We start from the raw sequence: 17,406 nt of genomic DNA, 5'->3' as shown, positions 1-17,406 counted from the left end.
CAACCACAGAGTAATGCCAGTAATATCCTCAAGGAAATAAAGCATGATCTGGAAACCTTACATCTAGTCAAAATCTGTCACTTGAAATATAATGGCAAACACACTAGTATACTCCAATATACACAAACACATAATATTTTGCATGTGTGAGAACTCAGGGAATGAAATATGGCTCCTAGGAGCAATCCCTTGAGAAATTACTAATGAACAAATTTCAGCCAATTAATAGACCAAAGGAAGTAAAATAATGAGCAGCAAATAGTGAACTGATTTAACAACAGGAATGAGAATTTTAAAAACTGGGATTATGTCACATTACAGTACAGACTGTAAGTTTTATAACCCTGACAATACAGAAACAATCATACTTAAAAGCTGGAAGGGGGAAGGGGGAAGCAGATTTCCTTTTCTTTTACATCCAAGTGTCAATGTATTATCTGATGCTGAAAATTCAAGTAATAAAGTATGTATGAGCTAACGGTACAAATACTCAGCTAACAGTGGTATGATGCTTAGGTACGAGGGGATGAGGCAGAAATATACTAATTTTCCTAATGATCCATAAAAGATCCTGTGTAAAGCAATGGTCTTGAAACTAATATATATGCGATCCTGGGGATAATATAAAATATCACATCAGTTCTTTCCAGCTTCCCTTTTCAGGATTGCCCTTTATAAGAAATGCATATTTCCCACACATCCCAAGAATTTCTATGGTGAAGATGAAACATCAGAAGTGCAAAACAAACAGAAATTTACAAGTAGAGCTGTGGAGATGCTTTGCCTAGTGGAGATGAAACATCAGAAGTGCAAAACAAAGAGAAATTTACAAGTAGAGCTGTTTTTCCTTCCTCATAAATAATTTTGTTAAAAACACAGAGTGATTTTTTTTGAGTATTTTGCTATTGGTGGAGTATAATAAACTCAGATATGTATAGATTGGGGCTGCAGGAATTACATCTTCACTAAAACAAACTCAGTAATTCCATCTCTGATTACTGTTGAGAAATGCTTCAACCCCAAGGGAGAACCCCATTAAAGCAAAGCAGAAAGTATAGGAAATGTATAATGATTCTTTATTTCATAGACATTATAAACTTATGGCAAGTCTTAATGCCTGATCTGAGAATTATTCATAGGCATGATGCTTGTCAAGGTGAGGTGTATCAACACATTTATTTGAATTAAAAAGGGAAGTCATTTTTTTCTGATTAAGAAAATATACTTGCAAAATGTGGTGAAGTCCAAAATACACCCATTTTCCCCAATCCTGTATGTTGGGTAGAAAAAAGTACCTAGAAAGAAGTGAGTAACTAGCATAATCAAAAGTATCTCATATGTCCTGAATAGTCTTTTAGGTATACTCATCACAGAGAGTGGGAAGCAAATACATAACTTGAAGAAACATGTTAAGAAAGCCTTGCATACATCAGGAAGCTTCCAATTCTTTGCTTTTGTCAGAAATGGAGATTCTAATTACTATCTTGCAGATCATTAAAAAAGATGTTTGAAAGAATGAATAAATGTGGGACAGCAGATTAATTCCTATACAGAAGAACCTGAAATAACTTACATAGATATCCCAGCCTCCTGGGGATGTAATTCCCCACTCCTTAGTGTGGGCCGCACCTGTAACTTCCGTTATACAGAACATAAAGTAGGAAATGAGGAACTTTACAGTGGAGAAATCCTAAAAACAAGTCTCAGCCAGGTGATGAATGTTACCATCAAGAGTGATAAGTCATGCTGACAGTATGTACCCTTGATATGACATGATGAAAATCTACTTTACCTTAATTTCTCCCAACACTCATAACTCCAGTATAATAAGCAGAAAAAAGCATCAAACAAAACCCCAGTTGGGAGACATTCTATAAAACACCCTTCAAAATCGTCAAGGTCATCAAAACCAAGGAAAAGTCGAAGAAACTGTTGCAGTTGTCTAAGGAGAAACATCTATTAAATATAATGTGCTATCTATAATGTGTAGGATCTTAGAGCAGAAAAAACATTAGGTAAAAATTAAGGAAATGTGAAAGAACATGGACTTTGATCAATCATAATGTACTAATACAAGTTCACTAATTGTAACAAATGAACCATACTAATGTTATATGTTAGTAACGAAGAAAACTGGCAGGTGTGGGGAACACGGGTACTATCCGTACTTCATGATTTCTCTGATAATCTAAAATCATTATAAGTTTTTTAAAGTTATTTTAAAAGAAACACACTGATGATAAAACTAAAATAAGAATACCCAGTCAACCTTCTGGGCTAGTTATGAGAAACATGGAAAATAACAAGTGCTAACAAAGATCTGGAGAAATCTGAATTCTCACACACTGCTGGTGGGAATGCACTAAAAATTTAATGCAGGCGTGTTGGAAAACATGGCAGTTCCTTGAAAAGTTAAACACTGAGTTATGACCCCACAATTCCATTTCCAGGAATAAGTCCAAGGAAATGAAAACATATGTGCACATAAAAACTTGCATACAATGTTCACAGCAGCATTATTCATAATAGTCAATGAGTGGAAACAACTGAAATGTCCATCAACTGGTGAATGGATAAAGAAAAAGTGTAAAGACTAAGACTTTTCAGCAAAAAGTAGTAAGAGTCCTAGAATACAGAAGCAACCAATTCAAACACGGAAGTCATGAAATAAAAAGCAGCAGGGTGGAACTCAGATAATGCAAGAGGAAGAACTAACAGTAGAATAATTCTTCCAAAGTGAACACAGAGATGAGCAACATATGCATCATTAGTTCATAAATACAACTCTTCAAAATGATACATGCATGCTACATAAAGCTCTAGCATAAAACAAAGCCATCATATATAGAAAAGGATTCTTTTGTACTTATTAAAAGATTATATCCAATGTTAAGAGCCACCTAGAAATCAGATTATTTCTTATGGAATTCCTTACCTGACATTTTGAGTAGGATTCCACCTTTCAGAGGGCAGTTCTCCACTCTGTGGGTCATCTACAGGCGGATGAAGAATTGAAATGCATACATCTCCATTCTACAAGACACAAATAACACATTCAGTAAATATTCAAAAGTATGATATAAAAAAATCAATTCTGCTGAAATTTCTTTTATTCCTAGAAAACTTGTTTTCTTACTGCTGGGGAGTAAACTGCTTTTTCTTCATGTTTAGATCCAATGATAAAGAAGAATTAAGCATTTTTATATTATAAATATTCATTTTGACCAATCTCCAAAATACTTTTCTTACTTTTGCCTAAAATCTGCCTATATTTTGACATATATATGTATGTAATATATATTTGGCATATATTTTTGACATATATATATATGTAATCTGCCTATGTATATGACAAACCTACATCAAACATCAGTCTCACTGGTGAAAAACTAAAAGCATTTCCTCTAAGACCAGGAACAAGACAAGAATGTTCACGCTTGCCACCATTATTCCACATAGGTTTGGAAGCCCTAGCCACAGATATTAGAAAAGAAAAATAAGTAAATAAAAGGACCCCAAATTGGAAAAAAAGAAGTAAAATTGTCACTGTTGGCAAATGATGTGACACTCTACATAGAAAATCCTAAAGATGCCCCCAGAAAACTACTAGAGCTAATCAATGAATTTGGTAAAGTTGCAGGATACAAAATTAATGCACAGAAATCTCTTGCATTCTTATAACACTAACAATGAAAGATCAGAAAGAGAAATTAAAAAAACAATTCCATTTACCATTGCAACAAAAAAGAATAAAATAACTAGAAATAAACCTACCTAAGGAGGCAAAAGACCTGTACTCAGAAAACTAGAAGACACTGATGAAATCAAAGACAACACAAACAGATGTAAAGATATACCATGTTCTTGGACTGGAAGAATCAATACTGTGAAAATGACTATATTACCCTAAAGCAATTTACAAATTCAATGTAATCCCTATCAAATTACCAATGTCATTTCTCACAGAATTAGAACAAAAACTTTACAATTTGTATGGAAACAAAATAGATCCCAAATAGTCAAATAAATTGAGAAAGAAAAGCGAAGTTGGAGGAATCAGGCTCCCTGATTTCAGACTATACTACAAGGTCACAGTAATCCAGACAGTATGGTACTGGCACAAAAACAGACCTATATACGTATCAATGAAAAGGAGAGAAAGCCCAGAGATAAACCCACGTACCCATGTAATCTACGACAAAGGAGATAAGAATATACAACAAAGCAAAGACAAGTCTTTTCGTAAGTGCCACTGGAAAAACTGGATAGCTACATGTAAAAGAATGCAATTAGAACACTAACACCATTCACAAAAATAAACTCAAAACGGATTATAGACCTAAATGTAAGATGGTACACTATAAAACTCTTTAAGGAAAACATAGGAAGAACCATCTTTTTTTTTTTTTTTTCCCCCACCCCCCTGGAAGAACCATCTTTGATACAAATCACAGGAAGATTTTTTTTGTATCCACTCCCTAGAATAATAAAACAAAAACTAAACAAATGGTATCTAATTAAACTTAAAAGCTTTCACAGAGCAAAGGAAACCATAAACAAGATGAAAAGACAACCTTCAGAATGGGAGAAAATATTTGCAAACAAAGCAACTGACAAGGGATTACTCCAGAATATACAAACAGCTCATGTAGCTCAATATCAAAAGAAAAACAAACACTAAACAACCCAATCAAAAAATGGGCAGAAGACCTAAGTAGACGTTTCTCCCATAAAGACATACAAATGCCCAAGAGGCACATGAAAAGATGCTCAACATCACTAATTATTAGAGAAATGCATATCAAAACTGCAATGAGGTATCACCTCACACCAGTCAGAACAACCATCATCAAAAAATCTACAAACAATAAATGCTGAAGAGGGTGTGGAGAAAAAGGGAACACTTTTGCACTATTGGTGGGAATGTAAATTGATACAGCCACTATAGAGAACAGTACGGCGGGTCCTTAAAAAAACTGAAAATAGAACTACCATATGACCCAGCAACCCCACTACTGGGCAAATACCCTGAGAACACCATAATTCAGAAAGACACAAGCACCCCAATGTTCACTGTAGCACACTATTTACAATAGTCACAACATGCAAGCAAACTAGATGTCCATCAACAAATACATGGATTAAAAAAGATGAGGTGTGTATATATGTAAGTGGCTCAGTGGTAAAGAATCCACCTGCCAATGTAGGAAGCACAGGTTTGGTCCCTGGGTTGGGCAAGGGAAATGGCAACCCAATCCAGTATTCTTGCCTGAAAAACCCCAGGGACAGAGCAGTATGGTGGGTCCATGAGGTCCCAAGAGTCAAACACGACTTAGTGACTAAACACCACCACCACATATATATATAATGGAATATTATTTGGTCATAAAAAAGAATGAAATTGGGTTATTTGTAGAGATGTGGATGGATCTAGAGACTGTCACACAGAATGAAGTCAGAGAAAAATAAATACCATATATTAATGCATATATGTGGAATGTAGAAAAATTGTACATATTTGCAGGGCAGGAACAGAGACAGATGAAGAAAATGGATGTGTGAACCTGGGTGGGGGAAGGGAGGAATGAATTGAGAGACTGGAACTGACACAGACACCCTACCATGTGTAAAATAGATAACTAGTGGGAACCTACTGTATAGTGCAGGAAGCTTAGCTGGGTGGTCTATGGTGACCTGGATGGGTGGGATGGGGGTAGAGGGTGTGGTAAAAGGAAGGGAGGTCCAAGAGGGAGGGAATGTATGTTTATATACAGCTGATTCACTTCATTGTACAGCAGAAATTAACACAATGTTGTACAGCAAATATACCCAAATTTTTAAAAAAGAAAATCTGCCTATGATTTGTCTACAGAGAAACTATGATCACCTTTAATATCAATTACTGGCTTCAAAAAGTATGGTTATATAAACTGATACATGCCTCCTAACAATTATGTGTAACTCCCTTGGTATATGGATAGAAGAACTCACCACTATGATTATAATATTCTGGTTCATAAATTTAAATTATAGGATCTAATTCACAAGTGCTAAATTTAAGTTAAAACACACATGGACTGTCTCATATGCAATAGAGACTGTTAACAGAAAAGACTGGGAAAGATGTAGTAGCCTACTGGTTTAAAATAAAAGATTCAAATGTTTAAAAAGAGAGGTATAATCATATACAGTGGAATAAATCTTATATATAAACCCAAATTTACATACATGTACACACACACCAAGATAACAGAACATTTAAAAAGGAGAATAAAATTTTAATAAAATCAATGTCAAGTACTATATTCCAAAACTGTATTAATGTTAGATAACATGAAGAAGTTAAAAAAAAAAAAAAAACACTATAGAAATGAGGAGAGAGAAACTAGATATATTTGGAGAGGACACCTAGGAGGTGCTTTGGAAGAAGAAAAAGGCTTAAAGGTTGAAGAAGCTTTCAATAATTATTTCAATTTTAACAACCTAAAGGAAATTTAGACATGAGATTGCCTGAAAAAATAAACCAACATCAGAAATATGTTTGGGTAGTTATATTTATTTTGTACTCTTACACCAATTACCACAAAATTGGCTGAAAACAACACAAATTTATTATTTTACAGTCTTGTAGGTCCAGGCTTGACACTGCTCTCCACAGGGTTAAAGTCAACTGTGTGGGTAACAACACATTCCTTACTGGAGGCTCCAAGAAAGAATCCCTTTCCTTGCCCTTTCTGGCTTCTAAAGGCCACTCACATTCTTTCGTTCTTGGCCCTCTTCCTCGAATCCTCACAGGAAGCAATGCTGCATTTTTGGAGCCTTTCTTCTAAAGTTACATCTCCTTCTCACTCTGATTTTCTTCCTACCCTACCTCTTTCACTTTAAAGCAGTGGTCCCCAACTTTTTTGGCGCCTGGGGCTGGTTTGGCGGAAGACAGTTTTCCATGCTCAGGGGTGGGGGTGAGGGGTGATTTTGGCATGATTCAAGCACAGTAGGGTTTGCACTCCTATGAGAATCTAATGCTCGGGCAATAATATGAGCAATGGGGAGCAGCTGTAAATACAGATGAAGCTTGGCTTGCTCGCCCACCACGTGGGGGCTTGCTCACCCATCTCCTGCTCTGTGGCTTGGTTCCTAAAAGGCCCAGGGATTGGGGACCCCTACTTTAATGGACCCTGTGATTACACTGGGACCACCTAAATTATCCAGAATAATCTCAGTTCAAGGTCACCTGATAAGCAAGCCTAATTTTAACATGTGAAGGTACGTATCACAGATTCCAGGGATTACAATACAGACATCTCTGTGGGAGCATTATTCTACCTACCACAGGAGTGAAGAACACAGTTTGAATGAAAAATAGAGCGAACAGAGGAGTATGTTACTTTGTTCCCAGTTTAGTGTGTGTGTTAAGTGAAATTTCTGAGTAGTGAAATGATATAAACATACATACGCAGAAATGACACTGAGTAGTGAAATGATATAAACATACATACGCAGAAATGACATATCAAAAGATGGGAATCTCTGGAGGAAGGCATGGCAACTCACTCCAGTATTCTTGCCTGAGCCTGGCGGGCTACAGTCCATGGGGTCGAAAAAGAGTCAGACACAACTCAGTGACTAAACAACAGCAGCAATTTTACAACAATCCTAAAAGAGCAACAGCAGGATGGACAGTTCCAGCAAAAGTCTCATCATCAGTGAATTCAATGAAGACGTCAGCAGTTGTATTTGTCTTTTGAGCCCAGATCACTGGAAGAGAGCAATCAGTTCCACCTGCTGAATCTAACTTGGAATAAAAACATGGTTAAGAATAAAAGAAAATGCCCTTGTTTCCATTATAAAAAAAAAAGATGGGCATCTCCACTGATTCAGGCAAAGCACTTGACAAGACCCAACACTTACTCATAATAAAAACACTCAGAAAACCATACTTTCCAGCTATCTTAAAAGTGTAAAAGGGAGTTATATTAAGAAGATAAATAAATTTAAGAAACAAAAAAACCAACCCACAGCTAACATACTCAATGGTGAAAAATTTCCTAAGATCAGAAATAAGACAAAGGGCACCCACTTTTACCACTGCTATTTACAATGTACTGGAAGTAGTAGCCAGAGCAATTAAGAAAAATTCTGAAAGTGTACAAATTGAAAAGGAAGAAGTAAATCCATTTCTATTGTAAATGCCAAAGAAAATTCCAAAGAACTCACAAGAAAACTACTAGAGATAATCAATTCAACAAAGTTGTAGGATACAAGATCAACACTCAAATCAGTTCATTTTGGGATTTTTGAAATTCCAGTGGCGGCATCTCTGGAGGAGGGCATGGCAACCCACTCCAGTATTCTTGCCTGAAAAATCCCATGGACAAAGGTTAGGATTCTGCGCTTTCACTGCCCAGGACCCGGGTTCAATCCCTGGTAAGGGAACTAAGATCGCACAAGCCATGCATGGCAAAAATAAAGAAAACAAAAATTTTTGAATCAGTTTCATTTTTATATACTAGTGATGAACAATCTAAAAAACAAGTTAAGCAAACAATTCCATTTACAATGGCCTCTAAAAGAATAGAATATCTAGGAACAAATCTAACCAGGGAGGTGAAAGTCCTGTACAAAGAAAATTACAGAACACTGCTCAAAGAAATTAAAGATGACCTAAAAAAAAAAAGAAAAACAGCCTATATTCATGGGTAGGAAGACTTAATGTTGGCAATATTCCCCAGTATGATCTACAGATTCAACCCAATCCCAATTAAAACCCTAGCTTCCCTTTTTGTAAAACTGACCAACCGCCCCTAAAATTTATAAGGAAATTTAAGGAACCCACAAAAGCCAAAACAATCTTGGAAAATAATAATAAAGTTGAAGGATTCATACTTCCTGATTTCAAAACTCACTACAGAGCTACAGAGAATAAGACAGTTTAGGACTGGCATGACAAGATATATAGATCAAGGCAACCCAGAACTGAGAGTCTACACAGATTCATACAACATAGCCAACTGATTTCTAAGATGGTAAGTTCATCCAATGGGGAAAGAACAGTCTCTTTAGCAAATGATATTGGGACTGGATTTCCAAAAGAATGAAGCTGAACTCCTGCCTCAAACCATATACGAAATTAATTCAAAATGGAACAAAGATCCAAGAGCCTAAACCATAAAGTCTTTTTATAAAAGTGTGTCTGTGTTTGTCTATGTGTGTGTTTAAAATCTTCATGACCTTGGATTTAGCAATGGACTTTTAGGTATGACACCAAAAGCATGCATGAACAGATAAACTAGACCTCTTCATCAAAATTAAGCACTTTTGTGCATAGGAAATTATCAAAGAAAATGGGGGAAAAAAAAACAATCGATACATACGAGAGGAAATATTTGCAGGTTATAAGGAGGTGACAAGGGTTCGAACCCTGGGCCGGGAAAATTCCACATGCTGTGAAGCAACTAAGCCCATGAGCCAGTGCACTAGAGCCTGCAAGCCACAACTACTGAAGCTCCTGCTCCACAACAAGAGAAGCCACCCCAATGAAGAGCCCTTGCATCACAACAAAAAGTAGCCACTGCCTGTTGCAACTAGAGAAAGCCCAGGCAACACCAAAGACCCACCAGAGCCAAAATTAAATAAATTTTTTTTTAAAAAAAAGGAGGGGGGAGGGAGAAGTTCTAAGCTTTGAGAAAGGCAGTTCTGAGATGTAAAATGAATAACAAATACAAAGAGCAGTGAGATTTTGAGTTGCCATAGCTGTGAAGTTCATACTCAAGAGTTTGTGTACAAAAACTTCATTTGAATACATGATTTAATGGGCTTCACTGGTTATCTACTTCAGAACACACACAACACATGTAACCAGGCAAACTGTTACTAAGATCACTCAACATATTATATAAAGCAAGAAGGAGTCAACTGTGCAACATGGTCATTGACAACAAGTTCATATGAAATTTCTTTCGTTCTCCAAGTTTCCCCTTGGTATTTATAAATTTCACAAACGTGGCAATGATAAAAGAAATGTTGAAATTGATAACACAGCAGTTTATTTATAACTTTGGGGGCTACAGTAATATCTGTGAATGTATTTAACAAAATTGTACCAAAGCTCTAGTTTTTAAAAACTTTTGATAAACTACTTTCTACCAAAAATAGTCCTTATGATAATTTAATGCTCACAAAGTTAATACACAAAAAACTCTTCAATTCACATATTTTATTTTTGTTTTGTTGTGGTTGATATTGTCACTGTTCCCCCATTTCAACCCCAGTTCTATTATAAATAATTCTGTAGTAAACAATTTGGTGACTAGAACAATTTGACACTGAGGTCCATTGTGTTTCTAGGTGACAACATAGATGGGTGAGGAGAGAGCAATCTCCAAGAATATCCCATCCCTTTGGCTAAGAACCATGAGCCCACTTACTTGGGCCCCCAAGTTCAATTCTGATACCATTTCCAGAATATAGCAAAGTAAATTAACAAATGTGAGGAAAGTCTCTTGTGACTCATTTGATTAGATCAAATTTAATGCTTAAATATGACTTAACACTTGTTTACAAACAACTTATACGGCATGGTAAACAACTGCATATTCGTAAGATATGCATGCATTATTTTACTGCTAAAATTTTTATGAATATGAAAAATATTTCTAAAAATAATGATCCAATGCTAAATCTTAAGAGACAGAACTAGACTGCCTACCTAAGTGGTGAAAAAGCAATGGAAAGGGGACTGTATTTACCTACACTTTCTTCTGAAAGAGCTTTGGTTCCTTTACCATGCTTTTTTTTTCTTTTTTGACAAAAGTTTGAGAATTAGATAAATGAGATGGAAACAGGCAAGTGTGTGGCTCTAACGTGAATTCATTCTCAGTGGCAAGACAAGGTTACATAGAACTATATAACACATTCAATGTTGTTTTCATTTCTCTTTTATTATCTAAAACCTATATATACCACCTAGTTTTGAAGGCAAGAATTTCTGATTATTAAATGGAGACAGACACAAAAATATTTCAGTATTAACTGAACTCAGTTTTAACTTATGAAACAGTAAAACATTTCTATAGTCTCTCTCCTACAACAGGATAATTTTGTTATACAGAACGGTATATAACACATTCAATGTTGTCTGTATTATGGTTATGTCAAATACTAAAGATACTAAAGAAAACAATATCCTGGGAGCTTATTTCTGGAAATGTTACAATGTATCACCTTTTGAGCACTCTTTGTCCTGTTTTAAGAAAAGAAAAATGAAGATAATGACTTACAGAAAAAAGCAGATTGTGAAAAACAATAAAGCTGCTCCAAGGTGTTCTTTATATAGACTGAGATCCAAAATTCAGCACTATAGAATAAGTAAAGGCCCTGTACCTCTATTTCTGGAGCATAGGAGCTTGCCAATAACACGTGACAAAAACAAACCCCAAAACTATACTACTAAAGTTGCGAGTTTTAAAAAACAAATTTAATGCTTGGGCCTCAGCTACAACTTCAGAGCCCTACTGTAATGAAACAGGCTACAGAATGGCAGAGAAGGAGACTCGAAGGACTCCTGAGTGGGCCTTGACATACACCCGAAGAAACAGAAGGGATCGTTTCAGGATCCTTAGAACTTAGCACAAAGCTCAGTATATGTCATCAAAAAAGCTAGAAATTGTTTTCCCAGGCACTTGTCCAACAGAAGACCCTAACCTTGAATTTATTTCAGAAGAGACTCTCAACTGGTATGCAGCAACTCCTTAAAGGAGACCAGTACAAATGATTCCCACTCCCTTCACCCACAAGTTGAATCTCTGATCAAAGTGACAAATTGTGAAGCTAGAGTCTGTAAAGCTAGGGAATAGGTACACAAATAAATTTATATAACTTCACTAAATTTTAAAAAATATAAATGCTAACACATATGAATTATAATCTTAGCAATGAGCAGCAAAGGTTTAAAGTCTCAATCTTAAAGTAACCATAATATGGAACAGTGTGTGCTCAGTCATGTCCAGCTCTTTACAACCCCATGGACAGTAGACCAGCAGGTTCCTCTGTCCATGGAATTCTCCAGGCAAGAATACTGGAGTGGATTGCCATTTCCTACTGCAGGGGAACTTCCCAACCCAGAGATAGAACTTGTGGCTCCTGAGTCCCCTGTACTGGCAGGAGGATTCTTTACCACTGAGCCACCTGGAAAGCCCCAACCATAATATACACTGCTATAATAAAAGCCATGAATAGTTCTTTGTCGCCACAGCATACTGAGCTATGGAGATTAAAGGACAGTATCAAAAAATCAAATCTTCAGAGAAATTCATGATAGATATCTCTTACCTCATAAATGTTGGGGTGCCACATTTTGGTCAAGAATCTGAAGGTAGGTGGTGAATATGGGTAGTCAATAGGAAATTTAATATGCGCCTAAAAAGAAAAAAACAACGAAATGCTAGTAAGTAAGACTACAGGTTACTTATCTGCCTAACAATTCACCCTAATATACTCCAGTGAAATGGAACATCTTTCTGCACCATAAACTCTGGAGATTAAAATAGTTCATATATATTTTGTCAGCCCCAATGCTAGGGTTATTAGCATGTTTTTACAACTATCTCTTTAAATATTTATAAAAATTTATGTTAAATTGCAAATGCTCAACAGTTATATAATTTTTAACTGAATAAACATGAGTGAAAATGTTTAATATGTGCGTCACATTAATGGCTGCATTTTATATTCATAACAGTTAATACGACCTTATGGTATATTATAGAACAAAGATAATTTGTTTTACTCAACACCATTTAACTACTACCAAGGAGTAACAAATGCTATCATTTTGATACGGCTCTTCCAGGAGTTTTTCATACTGAAGTATGCTTATCTCTTTACAAAGCTTATTTTCAATTATTGTATTTATACTGTTTCTTTCCATCTGTATTATATCATAAACATTTTCCTTTGTATGTATGATTGTTAGTATTTGCAAGATGTTTCCATCATACGGATATATAGATGAACCATTTAAAAAAACCCATTTCCTTATTTTGGAACATATTGGTGATTTTTCACTCTTTTGCTATTGTAAATACAGTCACAGTGAATGTCCTCAGCAGAATCCCACATTTCAAATATAAATAAACCCAAAGTGTCATCTGACCATACCAGTAAAAGGGAATGAGGACGGGAACGAAAGGACAAGCTGAGAGTAAAGCTGAGGACAGCAGTGAAAACTGCAGTCAGGATTCTCAGCAATTCTGTCTTCAATAAAAGCAATGAGAAAAACAGCAAAAACTGTAAGAATCAACTTCTTCAAAATCTAGAAAATCACATGAGGCTTGTAGCAGTCCAGGGAGGATCTATTCAAGGAAAACAGTTGAACTGGTTTTTATAGTAAACTTTGTGGCCATGGGGTCGCAGAGTCGGACACTACTGAGCAACTTCACTCACTCACTTCACTTGTGGTATTTTAACTTGCTCTAGTTAAAAGATCTCCAGGAGATCTTCCCAACCCAGGGATCGAACCCAGGTCTCCCACGTCGCAGGTGGATTCTTTACCATCTGAGCCACCAGGGACTCAGCAGGTCAAATAGACTAAACAACTATTTTAATAGGAAAGGGTGGGATATGAAATGTCTGTATGGCTTTGAAAATCTCTGACCAATTTCCAACTAGAAGATCAGCCAATGTATAGGGCCATGAATATGCCTCAGCTATGCACATGCTCAGAAAAGTCATGAGAGGTCATTAGATGGCCTTCAACTAGCACCTCTGGTGAACCTGAGATCTGCACAAGCAGCAGTTGAGGGTTAGGCCGAATTTGCAACTACCTAAGCTGAGTGTTAACGGCATGCCCCCAAATGCACACAGAGCTCCTCTAAAATGCCCAGGAGGTTTGTTGGTTCCAGGAAAATAACTGCATTTAATTTAATAAGGGAAACTTCTGCCCAATTACTGGGTGACCACTAAGCTAACCAAGTGAAGACTCTACTGGCCACACACAACCAAGAACACAGACGTTTCAGAATTAGGTCAGAAAAGTCATTAAGTAAGGAAGCAACTTCAACAAACAAGAACAACCAACATCCTGTTGCCACAATATATTATTTAAGCATCCAGTTTTCAACAAAATGTTACAAAACATGAAAAGAAAGTATGGCACATACAAAGGGTAAAAATAGCAACCAACAGAAACTGGAAGGTCAGATATTTACTTTATTAGAAAAAGACTTTAGATCAGCTGTATTAAATATATTCCAAAGATTAAAAGAAACCACAGCTAAAGAAATAAGGAAATGTATATGGAAAATCTTTCAGCATATCAACATGAAGAAATTATAAAAAACAAACAAACAAAAAAAAGTTTTGGAGCAAAAGAACCAAACATAAACCACGAAGCTGCAAAATACAGTAACTGAAATTTTAGAAATCTGCTAGATAGGCTGAACAGCAGATTTGATGAAACAGAAAAAAGAATCAGTGAAACTGAAGAAAGCTCTGTTTAGATTAACCAGTCTGAGTTAAGAGGAATACAAAGCAACTAACAGAGACCTATGGGACACCAGGTTATCAATATATACATACTAAGAGTCTCATAAGAAGAATTAAAAGGGGCAAAAAGAGCATTTGATGAAATAATGGCCAACAATTTGCCAAATTTGATTAAAACAATGACTCTAACAACCAAAAGCTCAACAAACTCCCAAGAGAAAAACTCAAAGAGATACACATCTATCTATCTATATATCGTATCTATCTATATATCATAATCAAATTGTTCACAGCTAAAGAGTGAATCTTGAAAGCGGCAAAAAAGAAACAATCCATCAAGTAGAATCCCTTGACAAACAGATGCCATCTCACCAGAAACCAGGAAGCCAGAAGGCAGTGGAATAACATTCGAAGTACAAAGAACAAAACCTGTCAATTGAGAATTCTATATCCAGCAAAACCATTCCTCAAAACTCAAATAGGCAAATTAAAACATTCCTAGGTAAACAAAAACTGAGAACTAGCAGATGATGACTAGCAGACCTCACCTCCAAGAAATACTAAAGGGAGTCCTCTAGGTTGAAAGGAAAGGACTAGCTACTACATGAACCAAGATGAAGAAAGAGCACAAATAAATATGTAGTACAAGTACAGGATAGACACAAAAGATATAATAAATGTTCCTTTTGTTTATAACTTTTTCCTCCCAATTTAAAAAACAGGGCTTCCCTGGTGGCTCAGTGGTAAAGAATCTGCCTGCCAATGCAGGAGACATGAGTTTGATCCCTGATCTGAGAAGATCCCACACAGCATGAAGAAATTAAGTCCATGTGGCACAACTACTGAGCCTGTGCTCTAGAGCCTGGAAGCCACAGCTACTTAGCCCACTGGCCACAACTATTGAAGGCGACATGCCCTGGAGCCTGTGCTCCACAACTAGAGAAGATACTACAATGAAGAGCCTGCACATAGCAACTAGAGAGTAGCCCCCACTCCCCACAACTAGAGAAAATCCCAATGTGATTTGGATGTGAAGAGCCATCACAGCCAAAAATAAATTAAATTTTAAAAATACATAGCATAATAATTATAAATCTACTAAAGAGCATAAACCACACAAAGAAGTAATTTGTATACCAAGAAATAATTGAACTGTATAGTTATATGATGTTTATATAAAATAACTCCAAAAATTCAACACCCCTTCATGACTGAAAACACCCAACAAACTAGAAATACAAGGGAAATTCCTTGATTTGACAAAGGCCACCTAGTAAACAAAACTGCAACTAATATTATACTTAATGGTTAAGGAATTTCAGAAATTAGACAGGGATGTCCACTCTCATCATGGTGTATTCAACACTGTATTGGAGATGCTAGCCAGGGCAACTGGCAAGCAAATGAAATAAAAGGCATCTTGGTTAGAAAGTAAGAAGCAAAGTTACTTCTATTTTTATATTACATAATCCTGTATACAGAAAAATAAAAAGAATCCACTAAATATATTAGAATAGCAAATCAGTAAAGTTGCAAGATAAAACTTACAATATCAGCATCAATTATATTTCTATACAGCAGCCCTGAACAAACTGAAAATGAAATTAAGAAAATTCTACTTATAATAGCAACAAAAATAATAAATACTTAGGAATGAATTTAATAACAAGAAGTGCAAAGCTTGGGACTTCCCTGGCAGTCCAGTGGTTAAGACTTCACCCTCCAATGCAGGGGGTGTGGGTTCAATACTCGGTGGAGGAGGTAAGATCCCATGTGCCTCATGGCCAAAAATATTTAAAAACAAAAAACAAACAAAAAACCCAGAAGCACTAATGTAACAAACTGAATACTTTAAAAACGGTTCACATAAAAAAGAAAAAAACCTCCAACAAAAATGTGTGCAAAACTCACACTCTAAAAAGTACAAAACATTTTAAAAGAAATTAAAGACTTAAGTAAATATTAAATATCCATGATATTACAAGTTCATGTAGTTTCCCAGATGGCACAGTGATAAAGAATCTGCCTGACAATGCAGGCAACCCAGGAGACATGGATTTGATGCCTGGGTCGGGAAGTTCCCTTAGAGAAGAAAATGGCAACCCACTCCAGTATTCTTGCCTGGAAAATTCCATGGACAGAGGAGCCTGGTGGGCTACAGTCCATGGGGTCATAAAGGGTTGGAGACGCCTGAGCAAATACACACACATACACATGTTCATGGATTGAAAGATTTGATATTCTTAAGATGGTAATCCTCCCCAAGTTGATCTACACATTCAGCCTCACTATATGGAAATCTCTGCTGCCTTCTTTTCAGTTTAGTCGTGTCCGACTATTAGCAACCCACGGACTGCAGCACACCAGGCTTCCTGTCCATCACCAACTCCCGGAGCTTGCTCAAACTCATGTCCATAGTCACTGATGCCATCCAACCATCTCATCCTCTGTCATCCCTTCTTCTCTTATCTTCAATCTTTCCCAGCATCAGAGTCTTTTCGTGAGTCAGTTCTTCACATCAGGTAGCCAAAGTATTGGAGTTTCAGCTTCAGCATCAGTCCTTCCAATGAATATTCAGGGTTGATTTCCTTTAGGATGGACTGGTTGGACGTCCTTGCAGTCCAAGGGACTCTTAAAGAGTCTTCTCCAACACCACAGTTCAAAAGCATCAATTCTTCAGCACTAAGCTTTCTTTGTAGTCCAACTCTCACATCCATACTGACTACTGGAAAAACCATAGCTTTGACTAGACGAACCTTTGTCAGCAAAGTAATGTCTCTGCTTTTTATATGCTATCTAGGTTGGTCACAGCTTCTCTTCCAAGGAGCAAGCACATCTTTTAATTGCTTGGCTGCAGTCACCATCTGCAGTGACGCTGGAGCCCAAGAAAATAAAGTCTGTCACTGTTTCCATTGTTTCCCTATC

General features: G+C 36.4%; 1 protein-coding gene across 1 annotated transcript in view; it reads right to left on the bottom strand.

Annotated features, from left to right (window-relative positions):
• Positions 1-17,406, bottom strand: part of UBE2R2 (ubiquitin conjugating enzyme E2 R2) — a 95,073-nt gene that overhangs the window by 12,370 nt on the left and 65,297 nt on the right. The window contains exons 2-3 of the mRNA XM_043453451.1: positions 12,328-12,414; positions 2,936-3,033 (exon numbers count right to left, since the gene is read on the bottom strand). Of these exons, the coding sequence (XP_043309386.1) occupies positions 2,936-3,033; positions 12,328-12,414 (185 nt within the window). The remainder of the gene's footprint in view (positions 1-2,935; positions 3,034-12,327; positions 12,415-17,406) is intronic.

Source organism: Cervus canadensis, chromosome 30 (assembly GCF_019320065.1).
Source record: "Cervus canadensis isolate Bull #8, Minnesota chromosome 30, ASM1932006v1, whole genome shotgun sequence".
Classification (NCBI taxonomy): Eukaryota; Metazoa; Chordata; class Mammalia; order Artiodactyla; family Cervidae; genus Cervus; species Cervus canadensis.
This window is presented reverse-complemented; position numbering and strand designations above follow the sequence as displayed.